General features: G+C 35.5%; 1 protein-coding gene across 1 annotated transcript in view; it reads left to right on the top strand.

Moving 5' to 3' along the window:
- Positions 1–17167, top strand: part of UBR3 (ubiquitin protein ligase E3 component n-recognin 3) — a 97959-nt gene that overhangs the window by 22460 nt on the left and 58332 nt on the right. The window contains exons 8-21 of the mRNA XM_054381473.1: positions 620–848; positions 4094–4273; positions 5495–5628; positions 6920–7006; positions 7608–7673; positions 7762–7851; positions 8696–8824; positions 8913–8965; positions 9624–9757; positions 10206–10291; positions 11607–11748; positions 13834–13930; positions 15726–15867; positions 16561–16665. Coding sequence (XP_054237448.1) covers positions 620–848; positions 4094–4273; positions 5495–5628; positions 6920–7006; positions 7608–7673; positions 7762–7851; positions 8696–8824; positions 8913–8965; positions 9624–9757; positions 10206–10291; positions 11607–11748; positions 13834–13930; positions 15726–15867; positions 16561–16665 — 1674 coding nt within the window. The remainder of the gene's footprint in view (positions 1–619; positions 849–4093; positions 4274–5494; positions 5629–6919; positions 7007–7607; positions 7674–7761; positions 7852–8695; positions 8825–8912; positions 8966–9623; positions 9758–10205; positions 10292–11606; positions 11749–13833; positions 13931–15725; positions 15868–16560; positions 16666–17167) is intronic.

The following is a 17167-nucleotide window of genomic DNA, read 5'->3' as shown; positions in this document are numbered from 1 at the left end:
TGTGTGTGTGTGGTTTTTTTTTTTTTTTTTTTTTTTTAGTATGGGAAGTACAGAAGGACAAGATTAGATTTTGGTATATAGTAATAAAATAGAAGGTATAAATTAGTCCTCTTTATGGATAGGTCTTTTCATGTGGACCATTTCTAGGCATGGGATAGTTGTTAGACCATCAGTTTTGGTTTGTCATGGCAACTGGTGTTTCTTAGGTTATGTTGATTGTATTTTGCAAAGGACTATTTTATAATGGAAAAAAACCATGATACTTTAGACCATCAGTTTTGGTTTGTCATGGCAACTGGTGTTTCTTAGGTTATGTTGATTGTATTTTGCAAAGGACTATTTTATAATGGAAAAAAACCATGATACTTTAGACCATCAGTTTTGGTTTGTCATGGCAACTGGTGTTTCTTAGGTTATGTTGATTGTATTTTGCAAAGGACTATTTTATAATGGAAAAAAACCATGATACTTTAGACCATCAGTTTTGGTTTGTCATGGCAACTGGTGTTTCTTAGGTTATGTTGATTGTATTTTGCAAAGGACTATTTTATAATGGGAAAAAAACATGATACTTTTTGTATGATACTTGCTGACATCAACATTTCTTTATAATTTTCAGATTGCTTTTACCAAAACTTTTGTTCAACATTATGCTTTTATTATGAAAACCCTGAAGAAAAGCCATGAGTCAGACACTATGTCTAATAGAATTGTGCATATCAGTGTTCAGTTATTCAGCAATGAGGAACTAGCACGCCAAGTAACAGAAGAATGTCAGCTGCTGGACATTATGGTCACTGTTCTGTTATATATGATGGAAAGTTGCCTTATTAAAAGTGAATTACAAGGTAGGTTGATCTGTTTGTTTGCTTGCTTGCATGGATAATAAATTTCATTATAGAGAAAACTTAACCTCTTTCAATTGCAGTCAGTCCCTGCCAAAACTTCCCAAAAATGCACAAGTCTAGCAATATGTAGTAGAATCTGAGTCACAAAATTTCCTAGAGATGTAAAGATAGTCGTCAAAAGTGATATTGATGTTTTATTGTTTGGTCTGTAGGGTTTTCTTCTGTAGGAATGCTACATAGTTTATAATACAGAGTGTTTTCTTGCAGGCATTTTATTTGTTCAGTAAAGTTCATAAATGCAATTTATGAAGCTCATTTGAATGAAAAATTATACATGCAAATGGAGACCTTTAGTTTAAAGAATACTTTCAAAGTACTACAGAAGTTATTTGAAGTATTTAAAATTGTTTTTATTTTTCTCACCTGTGATTGTCTTAAAACTTGATATAATTAGAGGAGAATGATTTAATGCTTTGTAAATACAATCATGGGGTCAAGCCTTTGGTTGACAGGGTGGCAATTTGAATTTGAACAAGGGTACACTGTAACTTTTCCAATGAAAAGCTGTCCTATTTCTACCCTTCGTGTTTTACCTGTCCTCATTCAGCACAATGAATCTTGCTGACTTGTGTTTTTCACGCTTTAATGTACTTTATAGACTGCATACATCTAGATAGGCTGACTGCTGCTGCCAAATAAGTACCATCAACTTTAGCATGTGGAGTTGTAAATTTTCTTGTCTAAAGTATCTTTTGCCTCTGAGTCCACTCTGTGTAGCCTAATACAGAATAACTGTACTGAAATAGGAAATCTTCAGTTATCTAGCTATGAAGAGTGCCCTCATTCAGCTGCACTTCAATTTGAGAATTTTCTTTGTTGCCCTGCATAGATTGTTTTGCAGTATTCAAAGTAAAACATTGAATCTTTAACAGTTTGTATATCAAATGACTTCTGCAAAACTAATGGCATATTAGTGAAATGTAATTTAAAACTACTTTTAAGTACTTGTTGGTCTGGATAGGATGTTGCTAGCATGGTGGTAAGGTTCTGTAGTGGATCAGAATAGTAGCCCAACATAAAAAGTCTGTCTAATTAGACATTCTTTGGAGAAATTTTCTGGTAATTATGTAAGGTGTTGCTGGTAAAGTAAATAACATCAGATATGTTTGTGATAGATTTGGGGGGGGGGGTGGAAATAACCTTTGGAGCAGCTATCTCAGTACATGAAGTTACAGCTTTCTTGTCACCAGCACCAGTGATTTGGCCTTGGCTAAAAATCTATCATGCAGTCTAATGCTTTTCAGTGTTTCAGTGTTTTCACAACATTTCTTCTTCACTTTATATATGCAGGGTTTGGCATACTGTAAATGGACAGAACTATGTTAATAACTTTAGTGGATGGTTTGTTTTTTTTTTTTTTCTTCCCTTTCATGTTCTGCTTAGCATTCTTTTGCAGTTCTGTGGATTGTATATTGTGTTTAGTTCAAGGTATCTCTTATGATACTGGAAGTAATAAGACACCTGCTAGAAGTCTGTGCTGGTGAGATAAATGGAGAAGAAGTCACTTTGTGCAGCTACGACAAACAATAGTATCAGTTTTCCAGTATCTGACACATAAAGTTTACAAATCCAGCCAATGGATAGATGGAGAAAACATGTTGGAGAGAATCAAGGAGAACATGGAAGAGGAATTATCTTCTAGGGCATTTACTTTGCACTACTCAGACTTTCCAGCTGCCTTTTGAACAGCTGACACCTGTTAAAAATGTCCAGTTCATTATGGGTATTCATGGAGACCAAGTGACAAACTGTTCCTGGAACAGAGTTGGCCTAGGAGCAGTGTTGATAGCAACTTCAAAAGTGTTACTAGTTGAGCTTACCAGTTTCACACATGGTGTGAAAGGATGAGGAAGTGAATTATGGGTGCAGATGATAAAATTGTCTCCCTAGGAAGGTTTATATACCTGTGCTCTTAGACTTCCCCCTGCCTCCCTCCATCAGCATTTTCCTCTTAGTGAACTTCTCATGGGAGAGGCATTTACCCCAACTTTTTTCTCGGATTATAATGGTTCATCCTTTAAAAAAAAAAACAAAACAACTCTTCCTTTAATTGACCTTAGATTAACCCAAGCTTTTAGATGTACTCTTGAATAGGAGGCAATGCCACTGCCAGTTCCAAGTAACATTGGATTTGTCTGATTTATACTGGGGCAGAGAATCAGCAACATGTAACTGTTGTCTGTTTGCAGAGTCCTTCAGTGAATTCAGGCAAAGCCAGCTGAGATGTTACCCTGTTCTTAGATGGTCTATGTGAGCATACAGGAACCAGGAATCTCTTAATAACAGAGGGTCTTTTTAGCTGTGGCTGTCCTGTACTGCTTATGACTCTTTTTCACTGTAAAGGTAAATGCACCCTTGATGCATTTGACCTGGACAACAGCCATCTCCAAGGCTGGTTGTCAAATGCAAAACTGTTTTGTTGTTTTTTTTTTTTTTTTTCCTGTTCACTTGAAATAGCATGACAACTGACAGATAGGTGCTGGAATTAACTTCCCTTGGATCATGAATCCAGGACTCATTTTCCTTCCCTCTTACAGAAAATCAAAATAAGGAGATCTTTTGGGCAGCTATAGAGGATGTACTTATGTGATTTGGGGAGGAGACTTTTAGACCCAACCCCTGCCCTGATTTCCACTCCTTTTGGGAATCTTCTTCTGCACTGGTCTCAGGAAGGCTGCATAAACTCTCTCTGTCCCAGAATCAGAATGGAAATGTTTTTTTTCTGCTGTCGTTCTTGGACTCAGCATGCCAGATTCCTGTTTGCATGCCGTAAGGTTGCTTGCTCGCCCCAGGTTGTTGAATTCAAAATAGACTTCAGACGTTTGTAATAGAAATTCTATTGTTTGGTCTTTTTATACCTTTTTGAGAGTATTCAAAGGTGGCATAGCTATGATGATTTTACTAATACACTGTTTTTCAAAGGTTGTGATATTGTTCAAAGTATATGTGTCTCCTACTGAGTGGGATCTATGTGAGTCTGTGAAAAAAGAAAACAGATTCAGGTACCACAAAATACCTATTTTTCTTTTCAGCAATTTTCTCTGTGTGTGATTGCAACATTGCAGTTAATACTAATTTTTAATTTTGCATTAGGTTGGGAATTTATTTGAAAATTAACAAGCAAAACAAGTATTAACTTCTTAAAAAAAAAAAAACAAACCCACTTTTTTATTTTTAAAATCTAGATGAAGAAAATAGTTTACATGTTGTGGTGAATTGTGGGGAAGCACTACTGAAGAATAATACTTACTGGCCCCTGGTTAGTGATTTTATAAACATACTTTCACACCAAAGTGTGGCAAAGAAGTTTTTGGAAGATCATGGTCTTTTGGTAACATGGATGAATTTTGTATCATTCTTTCAAGGTATGTGGCTTCTATAATCAGTACTAATCCCAGGATGCTAAAACAGCTTAAAGCTTGCAGTGGCAAAATCCTTATGCTGTGGCAAAATCCTTATGCTGCTCTATATATATACTTAATTGCTTAGTAGTCTCATAAGTCTGTATTCCTGTAGGGGAACAGATCTTTGTCTTGTCTGGACTCATTAAAGAGCAATTGCATCACACTTGACTGAGATTCGTGGTGCCAGAATTCTCAGTTTTCTACTGCAAGTACAAGTCATAACTTGTGCTAGAAATGTTTTACTGGTGAAGGACTAAATTTAAATATTGGGTGAATTAATCTGATAAATATGGATCTTTCTTTGGAGTGTTACTGTGAGGAAACATTTTTATTATTTTAAATGTAAAAAAAAAATCATGAACTTTTCAATTCTGATAAATGTTCTCCCTAGAAAGAGGACCAGATATATCTTCCATCTGCTTGCAGATGGTATCATGTTGGGCAGAAGTGTTGAGGGTAGGCAGGCTGCTTGTGGGGGTAGGGAGGCTATCTGAAAGGAGGTTGTAGCAAAGTGAGTGTTGGTCTGTTCTCACAAGTAATAAGCAATGAGACAAGAGGAAATGGCATCAAATTGCTCCAGGGGAGGTTTAGATTGAATATTAGGAGAAATCTATTTACTGGCAGGATTGTGAAGTCCTGAAACATGCTGCCTGGGGCGTGTGGTTGAGTAATATGCTACTTGGGGACATGGTTCAGTGGTGGTCTTGGCAGTGCTGGGTTAATGGTTGGACTTCACAATCTTAAATGCCTGTTCCAACCTAAATGATTTAATGATTGTCTGGCTCTATATGTTCTCATTGACTAAGTGAGGCTCAAAGTAGAAGGGCTGCTGTCCTTGTTAATGTTACCTGAACACCAAGGGCTGTAGGTACAGGCCAATCCAGAGTTATTGTGTTCTCCTGGTGTATTCTGTTCAAACTTTTATACTTATATTTTAATCTGTCATTCTGTTGCTCAATCATATAGATTGTTACATCTTTTTTTTTTTTTTTAATTTTTTTGCCTTAATAGGTGTATCAATGTATAACCCCCGCCATGGCAGGGGGCTTGGAACTTAAAGGTTCCTTCCAACCTATGTTGAATGTTGCAAACCATTCTATGAATCTATAACGTTAAAAATACTGTGTTCTTCTTGGACTTTGTTAAATATTTGCTTGTACAACTCTGCTTAAATCTTTGAAGGTATGAATTTAAATAAACGAGAATTAAATGAGCATGTGGAGTTTGAATCACAGACATACTATGCTGCCTTTGCTGCTGAGCTGGAAGCCTGTGCCCAGCCAATGTGGGGTCTTCTGTCACACTGCAAAGTTAGGGTAAGATATATGTTTGTCTGTTATTTTTGGGTTTATTTTATTTTAGAGTTATTTATTTATTTTAGAGCTGGGTTATGTTGTCTTTGTCTACTGTACATATTTGACCATGATCAACTTGGATTCAGTGTATAGTGAGTGTAGAAATCATGTTTTTATCTAATTTATTGTCTACAAAACAGAGACTAGGAGTATGGGATGTGTGCAGTCATTCCATGTAACTGTACATAGGGAATATTATCTAATCTGATGAAGAATTTGATAAATGTCTCTGAATTATTCTGCCTTTTTTCACTGGGAAAGAGATACATAAGTTGTTGCTGATGTCATTATAATGCTAATTGTATCTGCAAATAGACACTTCATTATGATGGAGGATGGAGTAATTTATGAGTTTTGTGGTGTTTTTGGTTCTTTTATGGTCTTCTAATTAGAGCAAAGAGTTGTTATTATTTGCTACACTGTAATTTATATCGTTATTGTAAAAAAGAAATCAGCTTATAGCATACTTAAGTTAAAAAACTTCTTTTTTATTTTTATGAAGTAAATACCTTTTCAATTAGCTTATTCAGATACATAATAGCATTCCTGAGACAGTAATAACTGAATTGATAATCTAAGAGTGTGAGGCAGGTCTGGTGTCTCTGTTTAGGGGGAAGAGAGAATTAAAGGAAAAATTAGTGAAGAAATAAGGCTTTGGAAGTTCCACTGACCACAGAGCAATTTAGTTCATCTCCTCTTCTTTCTTGCACATCACTGCTTTGATCCTGGAGAGCAATGTGCAGCTCTATGTTTGAAATGCATGATTTAATCTGAAATGTATTACAGTTTTACAGCATTGATAGAGAGTTATGTAATCATAATGAGATTTACTTATTATTAAAATTTGTGTAGTATTGTGCTACTGTTGCATTTCAGGAGCATTGTGTTAGCCTGACTTTTCAGTAGATAAAACTTACAAGACATTAGGTATTCCTTTTGGTTGCATGGAAAGCCTTTGTTCTTTTCTAAAAATAAAATATAAATATTTATGCTTACATTTCTAAATTTTTGGTAAAAATAAATGGATAAATTAATAGTAGGCACTAGGACCAGCTGACCATTCTGAAGGTGCTTAATTCTCACCACTGAAATGATCGTTTTACAGTAACAATGAAACCATCCTAATAGTTGCTAATTTCCTTATGATGAGGGCATAAATTATATACTGTGAACATTTTACTGAAATAATACTTGTAGTAGAAAATCAATGACTGTTTTAGCTTGTGTAGTACACTGGTTTATCTTACTGCAGGAAACACAGGAATACACACGAAATGTTGTCAGATACTGCCTTGAAGCGCTTCAGGACTGGTTTGATGCTATCAACTTTGTAGATGAGGTAAATACCCCTGGTTGGTGAATTTGGCAGAGTACTGTGAAATTCTGATTAAATTTCTAAGGTGATATACTCTTTTCTCCCTGTACAATCCTTTCCCAATCTCCTCCTCCCATATTGAATCATCATTTTACGTACTGATTGAAAAACAGATTGTCTTGCTGAAATTAGCATTTGTAGGTAATAGTTGCAATGGTATGTCCTAGGATCCTGTATATGTAGAGTCTTGGTGATTTAGATTTTGCTTTTACATGTTTATTGTTCTACTGTTCTGCTGAATGAAGAGCTGAAGCAATGGCAAAACAGAAGTCCTCGTCTGATATAGTAGTGGGGTGCAGCTTAGCTACATTAGGAAGCAATACTCAATCAGCCCTGTATCATTAGCTACTAAAGGCTTAGTAAGAGATTAACTGCAGTGGTCTGAATAAGGCAAATTTCTGAATCATTGGAATGTGCAGGGGACTGAAGTAATACTAGGTTAGTGGAAAGTCAGTCCATGGAATGAATATATGGAAGATACTGTTCTCAGTGGTTCTGGCAAAGATGCTTGTAGGTTTAGGGTTTTTTGATATGTGATTTTAAAATATCTTTATTTTACTTTCAGCCAGCTCCTAATCAGGTCACTTTTCATTTGCCACTGCACCGTTACTTTGCCATGTTTTTAAGTAAGGTAAGCACACGTTTTAGTCACATAGAAGATGGAAATTCCCTGCTGAGTGTGATTGTTCAGTCCAGCGTGTGCTTGCTTTTATTTCTAGGCTGTCAAATGCCAAGAGCTAGATCTGGACACAATCTTGCCAGATCAGGAGATGCTGATGAAACTAATGATTCACCCACTTCAGATTCAGGTATGGGCAGCTTCTGACTTTGATGCAGATATGGAGATATACAACAAAACATAGTCTGATTCTTTTAACCCCAGTCGTTTAAGTATATCTAGAAGTATTTAACAAGGAGGCTTATAACTTAATTGTGGCATATCCTAGTTAGCAATATGTGACAACAATAACTAGAATATACTGAGGACTACTGAGTAGTTAGGACGAACTTTTTTTCTTTTCTATTTTTAAAATAAAATGTGTCATTAGATATCATACTCTTAGAAGTATGATAGTATTTGTTGTTGCACTTTCAAAAGGGTAGGATGATCTAACCCTTTGAAAAGATGGAATTGCACATTAGTGGAACATCTACCAAAGGAGCACAAGTTGAAAAGAAACCTGTATCTGAAAATACCACATATTGAATTGAGAATAAGTTCAGGAATGGATGCAGTGCACTTTTTATTTACAAATTTGTATTTATTTGTATGTAAGTGGTACTGAGCAATATTTGTAATCACTGCTTTTATATATAAGTTCTTTTCAACCATGATGATGATCTTTGGAGTAAAATCTCTTCAGAATTTTAGTATGTAAATACATAGATAAATCACTCCATTGATTTTGATCAGTTTGATTGTCTGAAATATCATCTCATATGAAAGTATGGTATCTAAACTCAGTGTTTCCTCTTCATCCCTCACTCTCTAGGACAATTAGCATTAAATAAATAAACCTGTTTGTATAACAACAGGTGTTGTGTGTTTGTGTATATATAGGTGATAATGTATTGATGCTCTGTTAATGTTGAGTTGAACAGTTGAATATCTCTGGTATGTTTGTAACTCTTCATTTCAATTACCCTGAACAGGCAAGTCTTTCAGAAATTCATAGCAACATGTGGGTTAGAAATGGTCTACAAATTAAAGGACAGGCCATGACGTATGTGCAGTCTCATTTCTGCAATTCAATGATTGACCCTGACATTTACCTGCTGCAAGTAAGTTATGTTTTCCAAGAAGCCAAGCCAGTGCTTGCTTACAAACAAACAAACTACTGAATAAAAGGGTTTTATTCTCTTTCCATAGGTCTGTGCCTCTAGGCTGGACCCAGATTATTTTATTTCGTCCGTTTTTGAAAGGTAGGCTTAAAAGATAAGTGCTCTTGCCCAGGGTTGTAGTTGTTGACTATTTTACATCATTTGAGAGTAAAGTTATGTATCTGATACGCATCTTCAGTGGTACAACTCTTCCTACCCAAAACTATCAATTATCTCTTTCAATAGAGACCTTGGGTATCTCAAGGAATATCCTTGACTTTAGACAGGAAAGGCTTTTGATTTACAGTGCAGTATTGAAGCTTCAGGCATTTGTTTTCTGAGCCTTTTCAGGGGCTTTACAGTTCTACACATGCCCATATGCAAGCCTGTAGGATATGCCAGCCTAAAGAAGTAGCTGAACAGAGCTGCAACACAGAAGAACGTCTGCTTTTCTGGATAGAGTAAAATTGGGGTTTGAAAGCAGATGTAAGCATTAGGTTTTACATGTTCATAAATGCAAGGTGTTTTCCTGGCAGAGTAAATAACACTACAGCACATTCCATAGATAGTTAAATAAAAATCTGAATTTAAAAATAAGAGGTTTTTAGCATATGCTTGAATATTATTGCATTATATGCATTTACTTTTGTATTAATTTGGGGTTATTGGAAACGGTATCCTGAGAGATTTATCAGTAGACTTCACATTGATGTTTTAATGTTGGAGGATGATGTTTCTGATTTTACTCTTTGTCATGTAGATTTAAGGTGGTAGATTTGTTAACGATGGCATCACAGCATCAAAATACAGTTCTTGATTCAGAGCATGAAAGGTCCATGTTGGAAGGAGCCTTAACATTTTTGGTCCTTCTGTTAAGTCTCCGTTTACATTTAGGTAAGAACCACTGCTTTAGCAACACTTGTGTGTAAATAACATGCCTGTTCATTTAGATTCAACATCTAGTAGCCACCATAAAGCTGGTGATCCAAATAATAGCTTAAAGCATTCAACACTTAGTTTCATTTTTGCTGGTTACCGAATTTTAATTGAAATGGATGTAGTACATAGAAATGGAGAAAAATGTCTGTAATGGAAGTGTATCTTTTGTATATGTGGTCACATGAAATTTTTTTTTATCCTTTTCAAAAAGAAAGCAGTTTTAGTTTGTACCTCTTTTCTCATTGAGGTTGTGCCTTTCGTCATGTTTGTACCCTGCCCCATTTCTTTGCTGCATTTTTGTAGGAATGTTTGTATCGTTTTACTTGCATTTAATTTCAACTATGTGCCAAATATGTTTAAAAATCATGTCATTTTAATGTCTTTTTAAATATTATTTTTATAGGAATGACAGATGATGAGATCCTCAGAGCAGAGATGGTAGCCCAACTCTGTATGAATGACAGGACACACAGTTCATTATTAGATCTCATATCCTTGGAATATATTAACTAATGTGTATAAATGAGAATGACAGGTACTTGGGTTTTGGAGATTGAATGACATGTTTTCAGTTTTCATAATTATAACAAATTGTGTAAAGATGCCTTTGCACATATTCATCAGCAAAGGCATTTGCTTTAGCTTTGGTTTTGCTTACAAAATGTGTAATATTTTGTAGTAAGTTAGTTTTGATACAAAACACTAAACTGCTCTTTTTTGGTATTTTTCTTTAACACTACAAAGATCTTGTAGATGTGAAGTGAAAAGCCTGCTTTCCAAGGATATTCTAGAAAGTTTAGATAAGCATCACCTTTATCTGGATTTGAGCCTTCAGTTACTGCTGTTGTTATGCCAGTAGGAAAAGAGGCTGCTCTTTATTGGCTTTTGCTTTCAGTAGCTGAACATGCAAATGATAGCAATTTTTAATGCTGGTTTGAAATCAGTGAAATGCACACGTTATGGGGGGAGCATCTTACTGGAAGAATAGCATGCTCTAGGAAGTCTTCTGGTGCCACTGCATGTGGCTTGTGTCCCCTAACACCTGAAACAAATATGCAAGTTTTACTGCTATCAGTGTATTAGGCTGCGTAGGCAAATCAAATAGCTTGTGGTGATTTCCCAGAAGAGCTTGCAGTTCAGGGATAGGCACTGAGTAAAAATACTAGGAATTTATAATGATGAAAAAGGAGGAGCTTGAGAATTAGAAATATGTAACAAGAATTAATAATTACAGTATGATCTAGCAACTCAATCACTTGCATACATAAAATAAGCAAAAAAAAAAAAGTGATTCACTTAAGTGTATCATTTTACTATGTAAAATAAATGGATCATTTATAAAAGCCATAATTTACCACTGAGCAGAAATTTCCTACCTTGGAATTACTACTTGTGATTTGGGGAAATGTCAGAAGGTCAAATAGCCAATCTGGAGGTGGAGAATTGCTTACTGTGTTTATGGATCCCGAGCTATTCACTTGCTTTTCCCGCACTAAGCTGTACATGCAAAAAGTGTTAGTAGAAGAAGGCAAGTACAAAAACTTTTTGCATACTATGCATAGTAGGTTTTATTTCTTGAGCCAAACAAGTAGCAGTTGGCTTGCTTTAAAAAGTTTTATGTTCCAGCTAGGAGGCTTTGATTCGCTTCAGTGATAATGATTGTTCTATAGCAGCTGGAGCAGACAGACCTCTGGTGGTCAATACAGAGCACTGTAGGAACGTAGACTGAAATGAGTGACTGCAAATGTCAGAAGTATGTATCCTGCAACTAAGTTAACTTTGCTTTCCTTAACACAAACATTACATTCCAGAAAACCCCAATCCTAAAAGTGGTATTATCCCAGGAAGCTTAAGCTTTGAGTCGGTCTTGTCAGCAGTTGCTGATTTTAAAGCTCCTGTTTTTGAACCTGGAGGTTCCATGCAACAAGGAATGTATACACCTAAAGGTATGGTAATCAGTGTCCTTTTGAAACATACTTAGTGGCATGGTGCTTATCTAAAGACAGCCCACCAAAGTGATAAAAGTTACCCTCCTCTACCAACCCACAAAACACCCAACCCCGAAACCCCACAGAACTTAGTTGACTTTTTCATTATTGTCTATTGCTTATATTGAAAAGCACTTCTAAAGACTGTTAATAGTCTTTAATAAATTCATTTTTATCTAGAGAGAAAATGAGATTCTCATATTAATAAAGTATTTTTAGAAAGGGGAAAATGGAGAACTGAAAAGTTGTTAATTGTATTTTACTGAACTGCATACTTAGGCACTTGTGATTTAAAAAAAACAGAATTTAGAACTGTTTGCACTAGTGAACTGTCAGTTATGAAGATGTTTTCTTTGAACTACCTGTTTTCATCGTTAAAGATACTGTGATAAGTAATTATTTCTTTTTTGTTGCTTATCTATCCTGGTAGCCTGTAACACTTTTTTTTTTTTAACAGCGAATAGTGAGGGTCTAGAGCAAAGTTCAGACCAAAGTGGCTGCAGAATATTCTATAATTCTACAATGCATACAGTGCAAAAATGCCAAGTTTTTCCTGACCAGCTTGTCATCTTAATTGGGCTCAACATGATATTGATATATCAAAGAAGAAGAATTTAAGAACTGGGTGTTCCATTACTGTTTCCTGTCACTGAGCAGATAAGCTTGTGGGAATGCTCCATGTGCTTTCATTGTACTTCAGCTCCTGGCAAAGCTGAATAAGGATTAATTCCCTCCTCCCTCCTATACTTCCCTGGAGAGGCAGTGTGGACAATTTTGAAACCTTTTTTTGTTTGTTTGTTTAGGTTCTGTTCTTCTGTTGTTCATGTAGAAACCAATACTGTACTAACTTGTTTACCAGTTTTTGTTGTGGGAGAGTGGTGAGTCAGTGAGGCACTTGCTCTGTAATACAACTTAACAACTAGCAAAGTAATTTTATAAGCCTGCAGTTTTGGGACTGGGTTTGTTCTGGTTCTTTCACGTGTAATTAGGCAGCTTAACATGTGTTTTAAATAACATAATTTTCATGTTACGTAAATTGCATTTCCATATATTTTGTCTGATTTCTGGAGCTTGTGATATATTGGTCTTTTTCAAAACAGTGTGAAGTAGCAGCTAAGTGAAATATCCTTACTTATAGTTTGTTTAAGCTGTCCTGTTTGTGATTGCTTTAGATTTTTTTTTTTTGAGCTACTAAATTGAACATCGGTAACTAAGATTTTAAAGCCAAAATAATGCATAGATGCTAGTTATAAAACAAAGGCACGTTTGTAAAGGATCGATCACAAATGTTATTCGATAAGAAACTTGGCTGTTTTCAAGACTGAACAGTGATTTGTGTTCTTGCAGTCATTCGGCTTGCTACGCTTAAGTATCACCTACCTGCTGATTTTCTGCTGTCTTTACTTCCTATTTTCCAGAGGACTTGTGCTTATCAAGTACCAAGTGAATAATAATTTAAACTTTTCCTTACCGTGAACTTGGAAACAAAAAAGAGCAAAACAAGATGCATACAGAAAAGGGGCTGCCTTTGTATACTTAGAATTGGATAAATACATTGAATTAGTTTGTTTTTTTTTTTTAACTAGTTGGAGTTAATTTTTTCTCGTTCCTCAACATGTTACAACTGTTGATTTATCAGAAATATGTGATTTTTCTTTTTATCTTTTATCCTATTGTGTAAATTATGTAAAGTATATAACAGAAAAGAAAACTAAAACCCAATACCATAAAGCTTAACAGAGAAGATTATTGCTTTAATACTACTTCTTTTGTTTTGTAGCTAAGAAAAAGGTGTTTGAAATGTTGATATATTCATAAGTAGTAGCAATTATTAATATAGTAAAAATGTATATAATAAATAATAATATAAATAATAGAAATATTATATAAATAAATAATAATATAAATTTAAAAAATATACTAAAAACTACGGTATTTTGCTGAAAAAATATATAATGATAGAAAATTATGTAGTTAAAGCTAGTTAAGAAGTTGTAAGGCCTTAAAAGAGAGTTTTAACAAGTGACTTCTTTTAAACAACAGCTGAAGTGTGGGATAAGGAGTTTGACCCTGTCATGGTAATACTTCGGACAGTTTACCGTAGAGATGTGCAATCTGCAATGGACAGATACACAGCATTGTAAGTTGGATCATTTTTAGAAATGTAACATCAAATTTTTGCCTGTTACACAGTATTTTTTATTTTGTTCTCATCATCTGGTATTACTAATGATGTTACTGATGTTTTCAGGACTCAGATTTGTGAATAGTTCATGAATATATAGGCAGAATCGTGGTTTTGGTTATCTTAGATAGAAAGTTTGAGAATAGGTTGAGATTGTTTTGGCCTCAAGATCTGTAATCATTTGCTTGACCGGGTATAACTGCCCATTGCTGAGTGCCAGCTATCCTGAGGGAAACTTCACAGGGAACCAGCTACTAGATGGTTTGAGTTGTCTTTCGCCCCTAGACCCGGGTTGGACGACAGATTTGCATGTCAGGACCGCTGTGGATGTCCAGCAGAGTTTCCTCTGGCTTCGCCCTGCCGAGGTGTAGTGACAAGAACATCCCAAAGCGTACAGAGCCCCTTACCTAACACCCAAAGGCTTCCCAATTCTTCGCTTCTCCCACCTTAGGGTATACCCAAAACCCCCAGGGCTCTTTCTTCCCCCTCCCACTGCTAGGTTAGTCTCAGGCTGGCCAGGTCTGAGACTGCCCCCACCTTCTCCTCCTGGCATTAGGCCTAGACAAGCCTAAGAGGCCTTGAGATACTCCCCCACCGTTACCCGATAAGTGACAGCATCTCCCATGGGAGCAGAGAGGGAAGAAAGAGGAAGAGAATGACTTTGCAGATGGATTTATAGGGTGCAGGATTTATGGGTAGAAATATGTCGTTTCCTGTGTCCACCCCTATTGGGTGAGCACCTGGGACACCAGAAGTGTAATTTATGTGGCAGTGACAGGAGGCACCCAGCCTGATCTGCCACGCTTAGTCTATTGATCTTCCATATGTATTTAAAAATACTACTGAAGTGCCATGGATAAAGCAGTGAATGTCATCACAGATAAAATTGTTACTGTTTACATATTAGTTAAAAATTTAAGAAAACATCCACATCTAATTTTTGTTTATATTTAGGTATATGAAGCACAGTATTACAGTGTTCTGTGTTTTGAATTGATATTGAAGACAGTGAAGTGGTTTTCAATGTATTGACCCATGACAGAATTCTGTCCCTTAACATTCCATCCTTTACAAATTCTTACCCTTACAAATTGCCATTTCAACTAATTTAATTTCTCTTTTATTTCACACCTCAAGAGTGAAAACCAAGTTTAAAAACTTCTTACAATAAACTCAGTGAAATGATCCTCTGCCCCTGTGCTCATTCCATTAAATCAAAGGGTGTTCATACATGTATACCGTAAGTGCCTCTGAGCAAGGTTGTATGCTATTAAGTAATTGCCTTCTGTACTACACTGAATTCCAGCTCATTATTAGAAAGATGGGTTCACATTGAACTTAACACTTAATTTTTAAGTTCATAGATACAGCTAACTGTCTTTCCTGGTGTTGCCTGTAATCCATTCCTACAGTTGTGAGATTTCTGTGTTTGATATCTGACTACCACACATGTGGTTTTAGGTGAAGTGGAAAGTCCTTCTACCCTTCTATGTGCCTCTCAGAATGAAAATGGAATTCTTAAATTAATATTTCAAATTTATAGCAGTGATAATACACAGGAAAGCAAGGCTGGATTCAATTTGAGTATATATTTCAAGTTTTGGAATGCTGCCTTGATAAATTAAATGGATTAGAAATGCTTATCAATTCTGAAGTTGGTCTTGGTAAAAAGAATGCCGGGTAGTTACATGTAACGGTGACAGTTGTCTACAGTATTGCAGTGTTTAACATGTCTCATTTGTTTCAACAGTTTAAAGCAAAGTGGCAAATTCTCTGGGAACCCGTGGCCACCTTACAAGAAAAGAACACCACTGCACCCAAGTTACAAAGGTCTCATAAAGCTTTTACACTGTAAAACCCTGCACATCGTGCTGTTCACACTGCTTTACAAGGTACAGTCTCACTATTTTATTAACACTTTTTTTAGAACAGGAATTCTTAGAAGCATAATGTGTTTAATAGATTATTTGGAGTAGTCAGGTTCAAATTTATATAATGTTTTTACTTTTGTTTTATTTTTTAAGTCTAGTATTAGATGATGTTTTTCTACCATTTTCATTATTTCATAAATGATTATCGGGCTGTCATATGCCCAAGTGGATGAGCAGGCCTGCTGTGCTTTGAGGAACACTCTCTTAACCATCAGAGGAAGTTGTTCTGTTCTTAAAAGTAAAACGTCATAGGGTGAGAGAAAATGACCTCAAGTTGCAGCAGGGGAGGTTTAGATTGGAGATTAAAGAAACTTTTTAACTGAAAGGGTTATCAGACACAAGGGTAGGCTCTGCAGGGAGGTGGTTCAGTTCCCAAACATGCAGAAATATGGTGCAACGGGGCATGCTTTAGCACAAGACTTGGTAGTGCTAGATAATGGTTAGACTCAATTATCTTAAAGGTCTTTTCCAACCAAATCAATTCAATGATCCTATGACATAAGACTCCTGGCTACTGTTTTTACCTTCCCATTTAGGTTAGAGTTGTCCATTAGGTTTTTGTCAGTGTTTGGTTTGTTTGGTTTTGGTTTTAATAGGTATTGTGAAAGTATTAAAGATAAACCTTCTAAGATGTGAATGTCTTTTTCTGTCTAGATATTAATGGATCATCAGAATTTATCAGAACATGTGCTTTGCATGGTTTTGTATTTGATTGAGCTGGGACTGGAAAATTCTCCAGAACAAGAGTTAGATGAAGAGGTAAGAACAAATACCATCCTTTTCATTAAAACATGAAAATACTGTCTATTCATTCAATATTCTTTAAAATTGGTGCTTATTAAAATTACCATTTTAACACAGAAATTGGAATAAAACAGTTTTATTGATATACATAAGCAAGGATCAACTAAGAAATGGTCAGATCTTTACCATTCCACGAATTAGTACTTAAAATGTGGTTGAAAAAATGAATTAAATGACTGGATATAAAACCAACTTAAATTTCTAGATTTTCAATTGAAGCCTTTATCACTTAACATTTTACTGCTAAAGCATTGTATCTTCTAAAATATGTGAAATAGACAAAATTTTAGCGGAACTTCTGATGAGAATTTGAAGAGCCATTATTTTAATGATTCCAGATTCCTTTAAAATGTTACTTTCATAATTTTTTGCTGTTTCCCATTGCTTAGATGACTAAAGATCTGCCACTTTTTTCAGAGATTGAATTCTGCATAGTTCATATTTTTTGTATTGATCT

Source organism: Indicator indicator, chromosome 5, assembly GCF_027791375.1.
Source record: "Indicator indicator isolate 239-I01 chromosome 5, UM_Iind_1.1, whole genome shotgun sequence".
Classification (NCBI taxonomy): Eukaryota; Metazoa; Chordata; class Aves; order Piciformes; family Indicatoridae; genus Indicator; species Indicator indicator.
This window is presented reverse-complemented; position numbering and strand designations above follow the sequence as displayed.